Source organism: Podarcis gaigeae, assembly GCF_964106915.1.
Source record: "Podarcis gaigeae genome assembly, chromosome: 2".
Lineage (NCBI taxonomy): Eukaryota > Metazoa > Chordata > Lepidosauria > Squamata > Lacertidae > Podarcis > Podarcis gaigeae.
In genome coordinates this window covers 72,206,729-72,226,843 of record NC_139679.1, presented here as the reverse complement: position 1 = coordinate 72,226,843, position 20,115 = coordinate 72,206,729, and the positions used below count along the sequence as shown (strand labels likewise).

Sequence of the window (20,115 nt, the reverse complement as noted above, 5' to 3'; positions counted from 1 at the left end):
GTTTTGCAAAGTGACATGAACTACCCCTACCCCCCAAAAAATGCACCGCTCTATTGCAGTTGCTTGTGTCAGCATTGCAGCTTCCTGGTATGACTAATCTGTGTGGCTCTTGAGTTTCATGAGCAGGAGCCGGTCAGTCAGTGTATTTCCCTTTGAATTTATTTAGTCAGTTTTGCTGTAAATTCATTCAGTTACTCAGTACTAGGCAGATGAGGAAATCCGAGCTTTTTTCGGGCCGAAGTCTTCAACTCTGCCATACCACATTTCTACTATAAACTGCTCATGGATTAAAATATTGTTAGCAGCATATGCTGGCCTCTTTAAGGACTAGAGCAGGAGTTAATGCATTGCTTTTCTGTACTACCAGCATCTGATTCCATGGGTGTCATTTCGGGGGCAGAAATCTACATTGAGTTAGTGCACCTGGTCCTGTCCTGATATCATTCTCTCTCATTCTCTTTCTTTCCTCCTCTTCCTTAGGGGCCAACAAGTATGATGAAGCTGCTGGCTATATTCAGAGCAAGTTTGAGGACCTGAACAAGAGGAAGGACACCAAGGAGATCTACACCCACTTCACCTGTGCCACTGATACCAAGAACGTGCAGTTTGTCTTCGATGCTGTCACTGATGTCATCATCAAAAATAACCTGAAGGACTGTGGGCTCTTCTAGCTCTCCAGGCGGCATCTACTGAGGAACACAGGAAGGTGAGGCATTGCACACACTCATCCATGTGCCCGAAAGGGCATGCACTTCTGTTTCTTCCCAGGAAATAAATGTGTGAGCAAGACATGGCTGTCAATTCTGTGACATCTCTATACACCTTAATGCACCATTGTGTGTGGCTGTGTCTCAAAGGTAGTAGCAGGAGCGGTTGTTTGAGATGCCAAAGGTGGATGGGCACTGAAAGCTGGCAGGGCGAAGGGGCAGAGGAGTGGTTTTGCCATTGCAGAAAGATGAAGCAGAGTCATTGATGCCCTGTGAACTTGACTTGATGGGAGCTGGAGGGCTTGGCTTGCTGGAGGAGAGAAATGCTAGCTTGTTTTCATGTCCGCTCCCTTCAGCCCCAGTGGAGATGAAGCTCTTCAAAATCTGATGGGGATCAACTTGTTAAAAACTGCTCTGAACCAATCTTGAAATGCATCTGGGCCCCTTGACATAATTCCAGGCTCAGGAAGATGGTCCACCAGAGATTAGCTCCCAGGCCTTTGGCTTTGTATTAAACTATCTCTGGCCTTTTAAACTTGGGGAGGCGGGAGTATTCTTTTTGTTATTGTGTTTTTATATTGTAAACTGCCTTGTGATCCTCTGATGATTGGCAATATACAAATTTAATGAATAAGAAGTGGCCTGGTTCAGCAGGGTCTTCTTATGTGTTTAAGAAATGATGGATGAAGCCTTCTTTTTCTGGGTATATTACAAACATTTAGCTCACAGACAGGGGAGGTACTGAATCAATGGTTGCACATGTGGTGCAAGCTGAATGTTGCTTGGGTCCATCATGGCCACTGAAGTGAGCAATGTTTGTGTATATCTGTCCACCTCCTTCAGATAATTGACTTCCGTTCTGACAGATGTGCAGAAAATCAGAGGCAGCAAACTCCAAAAGCAGCTCCAGGGGTCCTGCCAATGCACTCTTCTGCCAGCTTGAGCTGATTCACTTTTCTGTGCTCTCTCCTTTTGCAGGATTACTTGAACTGCTCCATATGAGGAAGAGGCTGGTTTTGATGAAGGGAGGACTGCACCATTTAATGACTTCTGCTTCTTACATTTTTGTTCCATTCCTTTTCATTTCCCTAACGATGAGACTTTGGAGTTTCTGCCTGTCCGAGGGACAGTTTCCATTGCTTCCCCTGCTCTGTGCTGTCCCAGGTGCCTCTTGCAGGCTGCTTGTATCCTATCCCTGTGCCCACAAAGCCTTACTGAAGCACCAATGATTGGTGGCCTGCCATAGCTGTAACATTTCCATGTATGTCCATTTTTATTTTTATTTTTTAAAGCTGAAGTGCAGAAGGTAACCAGTCAAGGGGCTTTGGACATGTTTTTAACGATTTTTCCTTTCCTTTTTTTTTTTTTAAAGGCATACGGTCCAAGCAAACCTCTGTCTGGCTCTGCCAAAGCAAACCACTGTCCATTTGTTTTTCACCTTCCAACAGGTGGAGCTCTTGCCATGGAGCAAGCTTCTCAGCTCCTACCTCCATGATTTGCACAGACTGGCAAGAAAACGAAAAAAACATTCCCCCAGAAGCCAACTTGTGCAGGAAAAGTTGACCTATTATTTTTTTAAAGAAAACCTTTTTTTTTTAAAAAAAGAAACCTTTATTTAAAATGTCATGTAGTAAACAGTTGAGTTGCCCAACATGAGCTCATCTTCTCTAGTAAATTTTGTGCCTTGAGGGTGTCTGTATGTTTACATCTGTTTCTTAGTTTGCTTCAATGTGCATTGTGTTTTAGATTAGCATAAAATGGACTCCCCCTTTCTCTCCCCCCCCCCAGCCCTTTTCTCCCTTTCTGCTGTGGTCCAGGCCAAGCTTTTTATGAGGGGGCAGCGCCCATGGGTTTAAAACACCTTTTCTTCCTGGCCACAGAATTAGGTTCCTAAGGGCTAAGATTCCACTAAGGACTTCTTTCCATTCCTTTGTGCCCCACCCCAGGGCCTGAGGTTGCTGTAATGTCAGGTCTATTTTAATGTATTTTCTTAGCTCTAACTGTAGTATCAGTTGAGGAAACACTGCTGTATGTTAAGCGGTCCTGCCTGCCAGGCAGTCGATGGGCACCGGGGCCATTAATAACCGTCAAGACGCAGCCTAGCTTTTATCACAATGTTTTACCAAATTGTTCACACGGTTTGAAATAATAAAAAGTAGAAAGAAAGCCCTGTTTACTCTGCATTGCTTCTCTTGCACGCACCAGCGAGGACTTTTGCATTGCCAAATGGATTTTGCCAGACCATTTTGCTTTAAACCGGGGCCACGAAAACACAACACAGCACTGAAGAGCTGGCTTCGCACATGGCTTTGATAGGCGTTCCATCAGTCTGGCATCATCTGCACTTCAAGGTTTGCAAGTGGTTTAGTTTAGATAAAACTCAGGCACATGGCTTTGTTTAAGTTTATGATCAGCCACAACCCTTGGAAATCACACTTCCCAGAACAAGCGTGAATGAGTAAAGTCTTAAGATAACACATGTGCTCCTAACCTTTCTAGCAGTGTCCAATGCAGCGATCACCTGCCATTCCCCGTCCCCACAGCTGATTAGGGGCTTTCTGGTGGGGGATGTATGTAACCATTTGCTGCATGGTGTGGTCTACACCACTGGCTTCCTTGCTTGGCTGGGAGGAAGCCAGAGACATATCATAGACAACAAAGACGAACCTTTCCTAACTTGAGCAGCTCTGTGAAAGCCATCTCTCAAGGTTCCCATTAGAGACCTCTGCTTGGAAATACCATGAGGAACTATCTTCTTTTTTCTTGTGGTGCTGGGGTTCGGGCAGGGAGTGTCCACATAGACCAAATGTGCAGGGAAAGCAGCTGTTGTGCATATTCAGATGTGGAAAATGTGCACATAATAGAAAGATGAAAAAGGAATTGTGTCCATTGTGCAGTCAATATGCCTACTCTCTCAGGTTTTGTTCAATGTGTTATATAAATCTATGTTGACCTGTAAATGTTCAGTGTCCAAGTGAACACACTGATCAGAAAATGTGTGGAATTCCCTGTTAACTGAACATGCACATGCCATTACATTATTTATGAACATTGACTGGCTGGGATCTGTGCAGAATCCATGACTGGTTCTGCCTCCTTTTGCACAGTTCCTGTAGCCTCCAGTTAATGTACCATAATTGCCATTTTTAATGTACTTTCCCATTCAGCATGCTTTAACTAACCACAGCCATATATACATGGGTGTGAAATACGTTGTTTTATAGCACAACTCTATTTTAAAATACACTTTTGTCTTATCCCCAACCAAAAGAATTGGTATAGTAATTTCTGAATGACCCAGCAAGTGAATTAGGATCACATAAAATAGCCCTGGATTTTCAAGACAACCTCATGATTTCGTGTATATCGTTGCTGATGGCTAAAGAAGATCTTGATCTCTTCTTCCAGGATGAAACTATCCTAATTCATGAGTAATGGTTGGTAGTTAACACAAACACGTGGACTTTTGGGTCTAAGAACTAGTAACTAAATACAGATCACACCAAGCTAAAGAAAGAGTAATAGATAAATGATTCTAAGTCCTAGAAATGAAAGATCTAAAGTATAAAGAAAAAATTGTACTTACTACTTTATTGATAAAACCAGCTATTTGTGATATTGTGAGGTCAGTGTGTTTGGGCACATACTGTTGGTGCTGCTACAGATAATTACAGAGCCCCCCCCCCCAGTGAAACAAAGAAAAGGCTTCACTAGAGAACCATACTGAGAAAATGTCATCTAAGCAAAAATTAAAACTGAAATCTTGTATTAAGGATAGCTCTAGGATTTTGACTTGTGCCTTGACCAGGAGTTTGGTTTTCAAGCTTTTGCAACCTTGTGTAAAAGCTCAAATCTCTCTCCATCTACTCGTGCTACTGCAGCACCCTGTGTGCACAGGTGTGTTAGTGCCCTAGTACACCTATAAGAAGCCTAGCAAGTGCCCACTATTTACAAGAGCAGAAATCAAAGGGGACAGAAAGAAAAAGGTTTCCTAAACTGTCAGGACTCCGCAAACAAGCCCAGTATCTGAGGAAACTCCACACATGCTTAACATCTCCCACACCACAGAGGTGGCTTAGGTAGAAAGTGAGTTACCAGAATGAAGCTCTTGCCTGCTTTTCCTGGGTGTCAAGGAAGAGGTAGCGGTCAGCACTCCTGGGGTGTAGTTTGGAAGCTGCCTAGTAATCTCAGAGTTCCAACTCCAGAGGGTCAATTAAACGCCCATGATGAGATGGAGAATCTTTTGTCTGGCTTAGCTCAGATGAGGGAGAAACGCCTTTCCCCATATGTGGATCACTATAGCCAGCCAGCATGCAAGAACGAATGCAATGAGTGCATAAGCTCAGGTGAGGGGAAAGCTTCCCTTTCACACTGCTGAATTTGCAATGCTGCATTTCACCAGAAGGGCCAGAAATACCTAGAGAGAGAAAAGGGGTACAAAGTGAGGAACAAAGATCCCACTTAGCAACTAGTTTTCCTTGAAAGCCACTTTGGCCTACCCTGTCCTAGCAACCCTTTGGCCTACCCTATCCTTGCTCTGAGCCAGCAAAGCTATCTAGTCCAACATCCTGCTCTGCATATTGGCAAACCCAACTCCTCACAGATTCCCACAAGCAGGGCTTGGTCACTTGCCCTCTGTTGTTAAGGGACCATGGGAATTCATTGCTTACTAGGCCACGTTGCTTGTCTAAAACTCATTTGCTCTCCCTGGGAGCAGTTCTTCAGGGCCTCAGACCAGGGTGGTTTCACATCACTTACTACCAAACTGGAGATGTCAGACACTGAACTGTGATCTTTGACCTTCTATGTGCAAAGTATTTATCCTCCAATTTTGAGATGCAGGCCTCCCACTCCACCCGCCCCCCTTGCAAATGGTTCAGTGGTGATGCCAAGAGTCTGCCTTGCTCTGCTACAGAAGGCTGCTTTACGTCTCATTGCACTATCAAATAATACAACAGGATCCGCCTGACCATTTGCACTAGGAAAGTGGGGTCTTTCTTACCCACTGCATAGAGTTGACCAACCTGGGAGAAAAACCCACCTGCAGTCAGAAAAGGCCACAATCCTTCAGATTTTCTTTGATGATTATGTCAGTGACAGCATCAAAGACAAACTTGACATTCTGGGTGTCTGTGGCACAGGTCATGTGTGAGTAGATTTCCTTCACATCTTTCCTTATGTTCAGCTCCAGGAACTGCACCTTGATGTAGGCACCAGCATCCTCATAGGTATTGGACCCTGTATAGACACGGATGCTGGGATGGTATCAGAGAGCAGCTTCACTTAGGAATTGGTTTTTTAAAATCTGCCTCTACACATTTCCACGATACCTCCTGCCTCGGAATCATCCTCCATCCACAAATGAGGCAGGGCTCTAATTATCGTGATATATGCCTCCTGGGGCAGGTTGAGATTGGACACAACTATGATGTCCACGATGCTAAACCTGACACCTGCTGGACTTCAGGCTGTGAAGAATTCATCCCAATCTCTGCCATGCAGAGCACGGCAGCTGCTGAAGCTTAATCACTTTGTTAGACATGATAGCAATAATTATAGCAAACGTTCCTCTGTGGGAAGTGCTCTGTACCTCACATTTCTGTTGCTCAGAGAACATCCCTTTCGATGTTCTGTAATTCCCCAGGTAACTTCTGGTTCTGCATATATTAGGGGCCCTCGTCATTCATATAAACCTCATCTGACATTTGTAAGAGAGCTTCTTCCTAAAAACTTGCTCATTTGGTGAAAGGGGTGTGGGGACTGCTACGTTTGTGCAGCTTTCCAGGGTTCTCTGAGCTTTCAAATGGTATATTAGAACTTTCTTGGATTCAAATAATCATGCTTTTTTATTAAAAAGTTTGAGATTTTGATAACCCCAGGGTTTTCCAGATATTTTTCTTATTGGAATGACTATTGTGTCATAGTTGGGCCTAAAATAATACAAATTTCACACGAAGGGTAAAACTGGGTGTGACATCCCCCCCTTTATTTCCCCGTCAAAAAACTTGGTGCGTCCTATGGGCCGGTGCTTCCTATGGGGTGAAAAATACGGTACCAAGTAGGGAGCCGAGGGATCAGTATTGAAAGCAGAAGTAGTGTGCAGATGAAGGGAGCAAAACCTTCCCTCTAACCACCCACTTCTCTTCCAGCTGAACTCACTGCTGCTACTCACTGCAGTAGCTGAGGAGAAAAGCATCTGTCGGGGAGGTAAGTGGGGCAGGATTAGCCTAGACACATGCTTCCCTGCTAGGCCAGTGTCCCCTGCTTTAGACAGGATTTGGGCCAGAACCCAAAGTAAAGAAATGCCCTAATTGCTCCTCGTTTGGGCATCAGCCCCGACACTAGACTTTTCCACTGTGGGTGAAAAGGCAGTTTGGGGGCATTTTGAGCAAGAAAATGGCCAAAGGGGGATTGGTTAAGCCACCCTCCCTCTCCATTCGCAACATCCAATGACTCCTTTTTTTTTTTTTTTTTTAAAGGAGTTTTGCATGTATTCAGCTTTTTAACCATGACCACACCAAGCACACCACATTTGAAGTGCCTGCATTTGGTAGGAGCTGGAGGAAAGCAATTTTAAAGACTAAAATGAGGAATAATAGGCAAGACAGAAGTGTGAAAACTTTAAAAAAAAAAGTTCTGTCTGTCACACAGCCCTTGGAAGATTACTAGAGATGCCAGGTTCTGGTTTACGTGGCAGAGGAGTGTCATGTTTCACAGAGCACCGAGGCCCCCTAGTGGCATCTTTCCTAAAACATGTTTGTTTTTGGGTTTTTCCACAAAAGGAACACCCACCTTCTCTCCCTGCAAGATAATATCCATAGATTACAGAAAGTAACTTGTTCCTTTTGCCCAAGGGAGCGAATGAAATACTCCATCTATTTTCTCCCTGTAATAAAAGTTCAAGACAGCACCAAGCACACACAGCGCCAAGCTCTCCACCGGGGGCACAAAGGGCCAACTCTTCCCATTCCCGTGTGCAGCCCTCCCCATCCCCAGTCACATGATTGACGCAGCATCCACCCAAGAAAATAGAGGAGTGTTAACAGCTCCATGAAATAATAGAAGTGGGTGTCATTCAGAAAGTCAACATGGCTGAACTCGTGAATTCTAACATGGTTAGGCCAGCTGCAAAAATAATGTGTTCCTTGGGCCATCTTTGTATGGAATCAGTTGTACCGAATGCATTATATGACCCTATAGGTTGACAAGAGGGAGCCTTTGTGGAGATAAAGAAATTAAAACTTGCTTCATTGTGATAATATTGTCCTCATCTAGTACCACCATCTTTCTTGGAAAGGCGGGTGGGATGATGGTACAGCCCTTGGTCATTTATTTCCTCCATCTAAATGTATGCAATTTTCCATTTCTTGCTTATTTGATAAAAATACCAGACCAGTCTGAAACTAGTCAACCGTGCTGGTGTTCATCTTCTGAAGCCTTTTTCAGAATTAAAAAAGAGAAATCACTCTTCTTGCATCTACCATGCAAATTCTGGCATTTCTGCTCACTAGGAGACAAGGGATGGGACACCTGTGGCCCTCCAGATGCTCATAGATTCGTAGAGTTGAAAGGGACCCTGAGGATCATCTAGTCCAACCCCCTGCAATGCAGGAATATGCAGCTGTCCCATATGGGGATCGAACCAACAACCTTGGTGTTATCAGCACCACTCTCTAACCAACTGAGCTATCCAAGAGCTAGACTGCAACACCCATAACCCTCCAACACTGGCCATGCTAGCTAGGGTTGATGGGAGTTGGAATCCAACAGAATCTGGGGGGATGTCAGTGCTCCCCCCCCCCCCCCCGCGACAAGGTGTTTCAGCCACACCAATGTGGATGTTGCACGCAGGGAACTCACCATCATAATCTGGAAAGCAGATGCTGAGGTGTGCCTTCTTGATCTTTTCCAGGAAAACGTCTTTCTTGTTGAGGAAAAGAACAATGGAGGTGGTGGCAAAGTAGCGGTGGTTGCAGATACTGTTGAAGAGGTGCAGGCTCTCATGCATGCGATTCTGGAAGGGAAGGCAGGATTAGAAAGACCTTCAATTTCAACCATAGTCCTAAACCAGATTTTATCAGAAATGTTGCTCCTCTGCCTTTCAGTAGGCAAAAACTGTGTCCTAAATGCACAGAAGGTGCATTCCGTAACACTATCCTAATCCCCTTTAGGACATTTCACCATGATATGCCACAGCCAGTTCAGTCTTGGCACTACTTACCATATTTTTCTATTTTTTTGGGACCCCCAAATCGAGGGAAATTGCCAAGAGTTGTTCAGCATTTTTGGGGTGGGATTGCCCAGAGTTGCTGAGCTATTGCGGGGGGGTGGGTCGCTCACACGCTGGACCACCACTGCCAGTTACACACCTCGCCGAAGCCACTGATCATCTGGCCGCTGGCCGCCAGCAGCCGCCAATCGGCCGCCCAATTGCCGGGACAGCAGCCAATCGCCAACAGGCCTTGCCACAGCCACCAATCACCCTACCTATCGCCGCTGACAATCTCCTGTTCGCAGCCGCCCCTAATTGCCCCCTCTGCACTATCCGTGTATAAGACAACCCCCAATTCTTAAGATTTAATTATAATAAAAAAAACAGGAAAATGTGGTATGTCTTATTTATACACCATGTTTCCTCCTATGAGCTCATGGCAGCTGTAGGGCACCGTCCCCTTAACATATTTTATTCTCACAACAACCCTTTGAGGTAGGTTAAGCAGAGTGACTTGCCCAGTGAGCTTCATGGCTTAGTGAGGATTTGAACGCTGATCTCCCCAGTCTGACACTGTAACCATTCCACACACTACCTCTGCCACTAATCCACCACGCCTGTTTACAAATCCTGGCAGCCAAAGTCTAAACAGTCTTACTTACCACATCGTCGTCCTCCACCAGGACCATGTCATAGGCGCTGAGGGCAGCAATGAAGATGATGCAAGTGACTCCTTCAAAGCAGTGGATCCACTTCTTGCGTTCTGAGCGCTGGCCGCCCACGTCAAACATCCTGCCAGGAAGTTAAGACAGGCCCCTTCTGAACAGCCTTCCCCAGCAGTCCCCCAATGTGTTACTGCAAATTGATGGGGAAAGGTCTGCAGTGAGCCATAGGGGCCCCAAAATGTGGTCCTTAACAGCGAGGTGAATGAAGAGCTGACCGTCAAATTGGATGGGTGAGCATTTATTTTCTCTGGGACTGAGTGAGAAGGGGGAGGGGAGAAGCACAGCAGAGATGGCTTTACAGAGTTTGAACTGAGTGAAGTAATACACAGGACCATCTAAAGAGACACCCAACCTCCACCCCCACCCCCCTCTGGTAAGGCCACTGAGCCCAAAATCTAAAATCACCTAACTGCACCATTGTGTATACCTATCAGGATTGTGCTGGATTATCCATTACATGAATAACTGAGGTACAAGATATTTAAATTATGTACCTTTCTCTCCTTTTTCCCATAAAAGGAAACAGAGTACTTATGGAATGATTTTTCCTAATTGCCCAAAGCCCTTTCCCGTACATTGGCACAGTGCTATAAAGCAGGTCAATATTATCATACTACAGGTGGAAGTGGGGAGGCCAGGAGGGAGCGGCTTGCCTAAAACCAATCGGCCTGTTCATGGCTGAATTGGGAGTTCCAGTGGTGGATTGGGAGGGAGAGTCAAAACTCATGCCTTTCATCACAATGCTGCACCAGTTACTCCATGGCAACTGCTTCCACAGATGCATGATCCACCCTCTTTTGCAATCTTCCTTATTGGTCGGTTGTCCGCCAGCCACAGTCATACAATACCTGAAGTGGAGGTCCTTGAAGGAAAACTGGGTTTCAATTATGCCCGTGGTCTTAACCCTGGAGCGGAGAACATCCTGCTCTGTGGGGACATATCCAGGGGCCACTAGTCGTGGCAGGTCACTCAGGTAACTGTGAATAGAGAAAGGTACCAGGGTTACCATGTGAACTAGACCTGAGAGACCTCTGGTCTTCAGTGTGGGCAGTCACAATGGGGAAGGACCAGGGTTCAGGGGCAGAACACCTGCTCTGCATGCTGGCAGGTTCATACTCTGGCATCTCTCCAAGAAGGCCTTGAAGAGACTCTTGCCTGAAGCCCTGAAGAGGCTCTGCAAGTCAGCGTTGACATTACAAAGTCTAGGCAATACTGAGCCAAATGGATCCATGGTCTTAAGTATAAGGCAGCTTCCTATGTTTCCTGTGGCCATGTGCGTTGGACAAGGTGAGTGGCAGGCTATATCAGAAAAAAATAACATTGTTCTTAAAGAATCAGCAGCAGGAAGGTGGCTGCTAAGTACTCTGCTGTACTGCTCAAATTCAGCAAAGCTAAAGTTTCCTGATCTCAACCTTCCTTCTTGAATTACCTTTCAAGTTTCTGCTTCTTAGGGAAGCACCTTGCCAGTTGCAGCAGGTGAAGACTGCCCAAGAGTGGCTGAGCATAAGGACGTTCTCTCCCCTGGATTTCTATGCTTGCTGGGCTTGCCTATGGAGCAGGCATATTCTCGGTCAGAGATGCACAAATATAAATGTCTTAAGAAAGTTCCCAAACATGCAAGTATGTTAGTTCAGTGGGAAGAGATGTGTGACTCCAGGTGCACCCGGTCGTTGCCATCTCTGCTGCTTTTTCAGTGGCTGTTGAAGATGATTTCCTCTTTCAACAAGCCTTCTAAGAGGATTTTTAAACAAGCCTTAGTCATTATATGCATTAGATTTTAAATTTTGTCTCTGTGTGTATTGTTTTAACTGTTTTTGTATATGCAGTTGTTTTACTGACGTTTTTATTGCATTGTGAAATCATTTTGAGATGCTTCATAGGAAGCGATTCATAAATGAAATAAATAGAATTGCACTCCTGTGGTAACTTTGCCTCAAGGGGCCTTTGCCTCAAAGGGTGTAAGCAATAGGTTCCTACTAGCCAGCTGAGTCATTCAGCTGATACTCTGAGGCCCTCTCAAAGCAGGCTTGGATGCCGGTGTCCTCCCAGAGCCGGCAGATAATGTCGGACATCTCCTTCGACATGCAGCCTTCTTCAATGGTGTCTGCTAAGTGCTGCAGCTTGCGGGAATCATCCTGCAGTTGAGAAAGGAGGCAAAGTTAAGTGCAATAAAGCACCCCAATGCCCTTCCCTTTAAATCAGCCTCTGATTATGATAACAATAAATAGAATAATTAATAGATGACTATTCCCTTTGGGCACTGTGGGTTAAACCACTGAGCCTAGGGCTTGCCGATCGGAAGGTCGGCGGTTTGAATCCCCGCGATGAGGTGAGCTCCCGTTGCTCAGTCCCAGCTCCTGCCAACCTAGCAGTTCGAAAGCATGTCAAAGTGCAAGTAAATAAATAGGTACCACTCCGGCAGGAAGGTAAACAGAGTTTCCGTGCACTGCTCTGGTTTTGCCAGAAGCGGCTTGGTCATGCTGGCCACATGACCTGGAAAAACTGTATGCGGACAAATGTCGGCTCTCTCAGCCAGTAAAGCGAGATGAGCGCCGCAACCCCAGAGTCGTTCATGACCAGACTTAACTGTCAGGGGTCCTTTACCTTTTTTTATTCCCATTGGGAGAAAGTCCACTCCTCAGTGACTCACCTGCCTGGCTGAGTCTCCATACTGGATGTTGAGTGTGCCCATGGCCCTCACAATGGCCAACATGGACTGCAAGGTATTGCTGTAAATAATGGAGATGAACTCCAAGCATTCCTCTAATGAGTAACCATCCTGATGGATAATTCTGTGAAAGGTAAGGGCAGAAAATCAATCCAGCAGGTCTTGACTAGTGTGCTAAAGGATGTTGGGCAGGGAGGGAACTGCTGAGAGGCCAGCTAATGGGGTTAGAGGCCAGAGATGACAGACACTTAGCTTGGCATTGGAACCGTTCCAGCACATGACTCTATACTGCAGTGTTTTAATGCTGTAACCTGCCCTGAGACTTTAGAGTGATGGGTGGGTTGTTAATAACAACAACAACAACAACAACAACAATTTTTCATTCTGCTGCATGTGTCAGACAGGCCTCTACCAGCTTAGGTCTCTCCAGGGCCACGAAAAGTTTAACAGTACTGTCTGGTTAGACGGGAGTCAAGCAAATCCACCATGAAGAACAAAGATTTTAGAAATGGCTTCAGAATATTTTGCCAGAAAGAAACCTTTGGAACAGTGTGTGTGGAGGAAATGTCTCTAGGTCTAGGGAAAGCTGCGGGTAGGAAGGTGACCAGCTAATTTTCCCTTCTTCCTCTCCCAACTCTTAGAGGAAATTACCTACCATGGAGATAAAAACAATGCAGAAAGCCAGCCAGCAGTTCTTTCCCAGCATGTTTGACTGCATTCCCCTCCAGCTGCTGGCAACGAGTACACGCTTTACAGGGAGCAGTAATCCGCGCCTTGAAGGATGTACTTGTATGTGCAAACATGTTTGTTGTGTACAAACACTGTGCTTTTAGGTGTTCACTTAAATCATCATGTTTGTGCACCTAAAAACATAGTATGTGAAGTGGCCTTGTAAGAAGGGGGGCGGTCTGCACTTCTGCATTACCAGTCTCTTCCAGATGAGAATACAATTGGGTATGCTAAGGAATTCCTATTAGTACAGTTTCACTATCACTCTTTAAGAGTTATTTTAGTGGGCAAGGAATAGCTGCCTATGCACACACATACTTCATTTGCTTGACAATGGTGCTTTTCCCTGATTCTCCAGCTCCTGGTGAGGGAAAAATAGAAAGGAAAAGAGATTATAATCTGTATTTGACTCAAAAACTTAATTTCATCTATGACACAAAATCCACAAGAAATGACCTGCTGGGAGGTTTATGGTGAGGCGAAGTGAGTGAGGCTGAGTGAAGGATGGGGGCAGCAGGGGTAGTTCCTCGGGTTGTTGCTGCCCACCCCCAGGCCATTGTCCAATGTTGGAGGACAGAGCTATATATGACACACAGCCTGTCCTGGATATGTTTAGAATACACAATCCAAACCTCCTTAGCAGTTTTTGCCTTAGCAGCTGCAAGATATGGCTTCATGAAGGATGTTAGCGGTTTTGCTTTTGATACACTTTGGGGATGAATACAACATTAAACAACCAGAGGCAGGGAGAGGCCTTGAATCATCTAGGAATGCCAGTTTCCAACCAGCCATTGTAGCTGTGCCTTTAACAGCTTCTCAATGTGCAGATACTTACAGCAGGTACCCCACTGCTGTGAAAAGCACTTCAATTGCCAATCACTGCAGATTGAAGGGCAGTTAAATGCCCAGGAACAGTCCAGGCTGGGGTTGGGGGTCAGTTGACAAGCCTACCTATCTACCTCTTTTAGGTTTTCCAAACTTTGACGGATACATGCCAAGTTTGGGGAAGGGAGGGGAAGAGCATGGTATGGTAGAAGGGGGGAGGATAACTATTCCAAGTATGGTGACAGCAGTCGTAATAGCTTTGCTGACTTGGGCTGCGAGGTCATGGTGGCCCTGTGAGTGATCCAATTCACACGGCATGTCTTTTCTTTCTTTCCTTATAATGAACTTCCCTCCAGACATGGATCTATGCTGGTGCTGCAGCAAGGGAGCTGTGGAGGATTACCTGGCCCAAAGGCTTTGGTTAAGATTGCTTTAAGCACTGCTCACCTTTATGGCAGAGATAACATGATCTGGGCCATGGGCAGCTTAGCTGCAATGCTTCACAGAAAACAAGCAATGCAGGCACACACACACACACACACACACACACACACACACACACACACAATGATGAGGGCATCACAGCTAAGGGCAGGAGACGGTGTGTGTGTGTGTGTGTGTGTGTGTGTGTGTGTGTGTGTGTGCTGCTACCTCCTTCCCTGTGTTGTGTTTGGACTTAGCCTTGCCTTGCCTCATAAGAACCAAACACTATGCCACTGGACAAAGCCCCACACTGAGATGGAAAAGGGGGATGGAGCGGTTGTAATAATGCCTTGGTGGCTCTGTAGCACTGCCATTGGGCAGGTTCCTCAGAATTTGAGGATCCAAATAGCTGATGTTGGAAAGGTACAGATGCATTCACCACCAACATCTGCAGCACCAGCTTTCAGATGTGCTAAGAAATGGGAGTATTGGGAGGGGGGTCGGCAAGGGGGAGAAGTCACAAGAAGGGGAAAGCCTTAGTGACTGCCTGTAGGGGTGGACTTACCAAGAAGCAGTAGCTTGACTGTCCTGGCATCCTTCTCAGCATCTTCCTTCAGTTTCTTCTCCAGCTCACGGGAGTGTTTTTCCTCTGCACTGGCGCCTGCACCCATCGTCCTTTTCGTTCAACAAGAGAGGATCCCGACAAGCCTCCGTGGGACCTCCAGCACGTCCTGCTGTGGTTTGGCCTTTCTGTCCAGCCCAGCAGTATTCCACACAGAACCTTCCTAGTCTTGCACCCTTGAGATGTTTCAATATTGATAGCTGCTCCCGCCCCTTTCCAGCACCAGCCACTTTCTGCCTTGCAGGTGGGAGGACTTTGCCACCCGGTGGGGGTCAGATGGTCAGTATTGGCCAATGTGAAGTGAGAACAGGTGAATAAGGGCCTGGAGCAATACACCCACAGGACCTGCCTCTTAGTTTAATCTGACTTGCTTTGCTCAGCAGCTGCTCAAATCTATTCCTGAGATAAAGCCCCTCAAATCCCCCCGCATGCTAAACTCAGCAGTTTCCACTTTCTATCTGCTCTTGACCTGGAGGGAAGCATCAACACTGTCAAATCAGACCCCTCCCTCCAAGTCGCACCTCACTGCTCCTGCTATAGTAGCATAGGGAGAGCTGCAGTGGATTGGTTTCCAAATGGCCCTTTTGCTTCTATCTCACTCTGGCTTCTGAGTGAATTTTATCACAGCTTGAAAGAGGACAGTTAGCTTGGTTGGGCCATTCCAACTCCCTACAAAACCCCCTCACAACCTTAAGATGGGGAGGCTAATAAAAACTACTTGTACCATCACCCCCAAACTATTAATAAATATGACACTTTAATTCTCATGAAAAGCACCCTGCAAATTAGATTTTTTTTGTTATTTACAGAAGTAGAAATGAGTATGAGGGGCAGTGTTATCTACATACAATGAGTTCTTGACTAACAACAGCATCCAGATCTCACAGATTTGATTGCAGTGCTCTCTTACACCGGCTCTGCTAAAATGTGAGCGCTATTGACCTGTGAATATATACTGAGTGGCGCTGTGGGTTAAACCACAGAGCCTAGGACTTGCCGATCAGAAGGTTTGTGGTTCAAATCCCTGCAACGGGGTGAGCTCCCGTTGCTCGGTCCCTGCTCCTGCCAACCTAGCAGTTCGAAAGCACGTCAAAGTGCAAGTAGATAAATAGGTACCGCTCCAATGGGAAAGTAAACGGCATTTCCTGCGCTGCTTTGGTTCACCAGAAGTGGCTTAGTCATGCTGGCCACATGATCCAGAAGCTGTACGCCAACTCCCTTGGCCAATAAAGCGAGATGAGCGCCGCAACCCCAGAATCAGCCACGACTGGACCTAATGGTCAGGGGTCCCTTAACCTTTATGACCTAGTTATTTGTGGAATACTTGCAGGGAGTGCCTGGTCCTGCCTAATTCAAAGAACCATTCCCCCCAACATGGTTTTTAAATCCACTGTTTAATTTGTGAGTTTCTGCAGGTACATATGCACATGGAGATATATACTGATGTACCTGCAATTCAGGAAAGCACTTCATGTATCTGATGAAGTCCACCAAAGCTTATGGCATAATACTTTCATTAGTCCTTAAGGTGCCAAAAGACTCTTCTTGTTTCTGCTGCAAGAAACCGATGTGGCCACCTCTCTGGAAATAATAATGAAATGTGTTTATAATGGACAGTAATGGTTAATCGGGTTTGCAATAGGATTAACTGGTGAGAGGTGAGTGAGATCTATCTATTCCATTGTTCCTGGAACTGTTTGATCTAGATCTGCAAGGGAATATTAAAACTCACCTTCCTTGCTCCCTTTCCTTCTGTTCTTCCTCCTTCCATTCCCCCCGTTTTTTGTCTCTTGTGAACTTGCTTATTCCCTCTTGGAAGTCTCTATATGTGGTTGAACTATATGTTATAGATGTTGGGTAGGGTACGGTTATTTATTTATAAAAAATATTTAGATCATAAAAATATTTTAAGTGGTTTACAACTAGACTGTCTATATACAATAAAAACATTAAAAATAAGAGACCCTCAACTAACTGCTACAGAACAATGTCTTCTTTATCGCCTACAGAAGCTTGGCAGCAAAGGGGGAAAAATCAGTAGGTGTTTAAAGGATAAAACAAAAGGTCATTGTTGAGGCTGAGGAATCTTTATTAGTATTATTTACCTGCTATTTCCATGTTTTAAAAATGCACATGTAAAACTTTAAATAATATGAATTTAAGTAAACAAACTGGTTATACAGGAAGAAAACTTAAACATACTGACTTGCCTTGTTCCTGAGATAAGGTACTAATACTCTTGTGAAAAAAGATGAATGCCTTTGCCAAAAAGCAGAGCTCGGGATCCATCTTCCAAACAAGTACAGACATCTGCAGAAGAAACAGCACCCAATATCAGGGACTGGCAGGATGCTGACTAGTGTGCACTGAGGGAAGTGGGACGAGTTGACTCTGGAGAATGGGCAGTGAATTGTGAGGTACTGTTCCAGCCAGGAGGCAAGAGTTGGAGGCAGGGGAAACTTCAGAGCTGGAGGGTAGAGGAGAAATAGACAGGCTAAGCAAGGGAAGGGCTGGGTGCTTCCGGGTGCCCCCCTGCACCACAGTCTCCTAGATCCAGGAGAGAATTGAGGTGGGAAGTGCAGAGGCAGCTTTCACACATGCACAGCCTCTGCCTGTGTGTGCGTAGCCCACTGGGGGAAAACACATAAGCTAGTGGAGAGTGGAGAGTGAGTGGCCCTCTGTTACTGCAACTGCTCCATAGAGCACAGACCTGGGAAAAGCTGCCTAGATACTAAACATGTTTGTGTGGTATTCAGAGCCAAGAAGCTACTGTAAGTGTCAGCTGTGACTATAAAGCACTATCTGCTGTGTGCATTCCTTTGGCTAAGGAGCACCCTTGACACCTGCTGACTCCTGAATAGTTCCATACAGTTATTTTTCTTCATTTCATGCTAAGTTGGAGGTGCTTTTGCCTGTAATGCTGCTTTTAAATGCAAAAACAAACAAACCAGATTCCTCCTAGGTGGGTATTAGTAGTATATGCCCAATGAATTTTCAGCATGCTCAGTACGTACAGAATGTTGAGTGTCAATTGGAAAAGAAATACAGAAAACCACGGTAGGTGGAGTGGACAGAATACCCTGAGTTTGTTGCAGCAGATAATAATATTCTTAAGGAGGCCATTAGGGAGGAAACCTGAACAAAAACACTCCTGTTTGGGGGTGAGGATAACAGGTGAAAGGTAAAGGGACCCCTGACCATTAGGCTCATCTCGCTTTACTGGCCAAAGGAGCCGGCGTACAGCTTCCAGGTCATGTGGCCAGCATGACTAAGCCACGTCTGGCGAACCAGAGCAGCGTACGGAAATGCCGTTTACCTTCCCGCTAGGGCGGTACCTATTTATCTACTTGCACTTTGATGTGCTTTCGAACTGCTAGGTTGGCAGGAGCAGGGACTGAGCAATGGGAGCTCACCTCGTCGCAGGGATTCGAACCCCCGACCTTCTGATCGGCAAGTCCTAGGCTCTGTGGTTTAATCCTATACCGGGTGAAACTTATCTCTAAATGCCAGATTCTGGGGACAAACAAGGGGATGGGGCTGATGCCATTGTGCCTTGCATGTGGACTTTCTAGAGCATCTGGTTGTCCCATGTTGGAAATGGGATGCTGGGGGAGATGAACACTGAAACTGATCAAACACTATCATCTTGCCAGTTCCAGCAGGATTTGGCTTCAGTCTGACTGAGAGGAGCTGCTGGAAAATGGATTTTAGAACACACTGAATGAGATGTAACAGCTTGCTGGGATCCCCACAAGATATTGCTGCTTAGGAAACCCAAGCATAAAGACAGAGTTTCAGTATCTCATACGTTGACTTCTCCAGAAGAGATTTAGCAAATGACCAGTGCAGAGAGCTTTGGATTCATTTGCCTTTCCAATCATAATAAAATGTCTTCTAGAAACCACAAAAGTGGTCTGCATCATGTCCCCACAGTTGAGGCAGAGTCAAGAGACCTGTATTGATGGCAGGACAAACGTACAGTATGTTCTCTTCCTTAACCTCAAGTAACAATGTGACTTTCTGCCACTAGACGGGGAACCATCACTACAAATGTGCTTCGAGACTTTGCAAAATGACTTGTCCATTGCTAGCTTACTATTATTTCAGCCATCACAGCTTCCAAAGTGAGCCTTATGTCAGAGTGTTGATCTGTCAAATGCTGCCAACTTAGATAGGAAGGATCTGCTTTGAGATTACCTTCCAGAGTAACACTGAAGAGGATAAAATTCAAGGCAGTTCTGCTCTTGTCATTAGTTTTTAGTGCAGCAGTGCTCCCCCCATCCCACTCTCTCTCACACACACAATATTTGGTCAGACAATGCCCCCTTAGCCCCTCTTGCTGTGGGACTCTATTTGGGCCCTCTACCTCGAACTCCACCCCTCATCACCCTCCAACTCATAGCAAGGCAAAGATCTGAAGACAGGAACCTCCTTTGTATGTGGAGGGTCCCCAAGTGACTTAGAGCTAGGGCTCCCGCCGTTGGTCAGGCAATATAAAGGACAGGTCAGACAAAATACAGGTAGAAGGGGGGGCTAAAAATTACTTTACATGATGCATAAATGATTTCAAAGCAATCCATTACTGTACAAAGGTACACGGTTTACAAAAGCCCGTTCACGCTCTCCAACCCACCAGTCTCTGTCCACGAAAAACTCTTGTTTCCCAATCTCCCCTGCTCTCCACCAGATGGATGGATGGATGGATGAGGTCTCTGCAAATCTCTTCTCTTGCTCATCACCCCCTGCCCATGAAAAAACGCTCTATCTGAAACTCCCCCTCTCATCCCCACCCTCTGCCCACAGTGTTTTGAGGAGGAGGAGTTCGAATATGCGGAGAAAGGTATCCTGTTTGAAGTCCAAATGGGACAGTGGACACTTTTCTAGGGATGGATAGCAACACTACATAGAGCCCCAATAAAACAGGGTGCTAAATCATGTGGGGAGCCTCCACAACAAGAGGGTCTCCACTTCAGACCTTTGGCCTACATGAGTTGGAGTTGGAGTGCGTGTGTGTACGTGCAAGCATAAAATTGCTAGAAACACCATAATACAGAAAAATGAAGAAAATACAGAAATATATGAGAATCTGCATGAAAATCCATGTTAGAAGAATACCCAAATAGGGTTTCTTTCCTAGCTTTCTTTCTGTAGGGCTTACCTTTCTGATGCCAGATAGCAAAAACTCCATAAGAAGCTGCTGTTTT

General features: G+C 45.6%; 2 protein-coding genes and 1 long non-coding RNA gene across 5 annotated transcripts in view; 2 read left to right on the top strand and 1 right to left on the bottom strand.

Annotated features, from left to right (window-relative positions):
• Nucleotides 1-2,873, top strand: part of GNAI2 (G protein subunit alpha i2) — a 127,455-nt gene extending 124,582 nt beyond the window's left edge. The window contains exons 8-9 of one of the 2 annotated variants that reach the window (XM_083726644.1): nt 481-706; nt 1,686-2,873. In XM_083726644.1, the coding sequence (XP_083582770.1) occupies nt 481-671 (191 nt within the window). In that variant the 3' untranslated portion in view covers nt 672-706; nt 1,686-2,873. Of the gene's footprint in view, nt 1-480; nt 708-1,685 lie in introns of those variants that run through there. The other variant, XM_083726645.1, reaches the window with a different exon arrangement.
• On the bottom strand, nt 2,058-16,986 carry GNAT1 (G protein subunit alpha transducin 1). Of its 2 annotated transcripts, XM_083726649.1 has the most exons (11): nt 16,644-16,986; nt 14,855-15,380; nt 13,360-13,402; nt 12,295-12,436; nt 11,622-11,779; nt 10,493-10,621; nt 9,582-9,711; nt 8,568-8,721; nt 5,749-5,945; nt 4,188-5,124; nt 2,058-3,690 (listed from the first exon to the last, which is right to left on the bottom strand). In XM_083726649.1, exons 2-9 carry the CDS (start codon nt 14,958-14,960, stop codon nt 5,755-5,757), a joined length of 1,053 nt encoding a protein of 350 aa, XP_083582775.1. In that variant the 5' UTR covers nt 14,961-15,380; nt 16,644-16,986; the 3' UTR covers nt 2,058-3,690; nt 4,188-5,124; nt 5,749-5,754. The 2 variants fall into 2 exon arrangements, with proteins under 2 accessions (XP_083582775.1, XP_083582776.1); XM_083726650.1 differs by lacking the exons at nt 2,058-3,690; nt 4,188-5,124 and having other exon boundaries at nt 5,755-5,962.
• LOC310838864 lies at nt 10,650-18,820 on the top strand. Its single transcript, XR_014561183.1, has 2 exons — nt 10,650-10,931; nt 18,565-18,820. It is a non-coding gene; the product is annotated as an uncharacterized lncRNA (long non-coding RNA).
• The last annotated feature ends 1,295 nt before the right edge of the window (nt 18,821-20,115 follow it).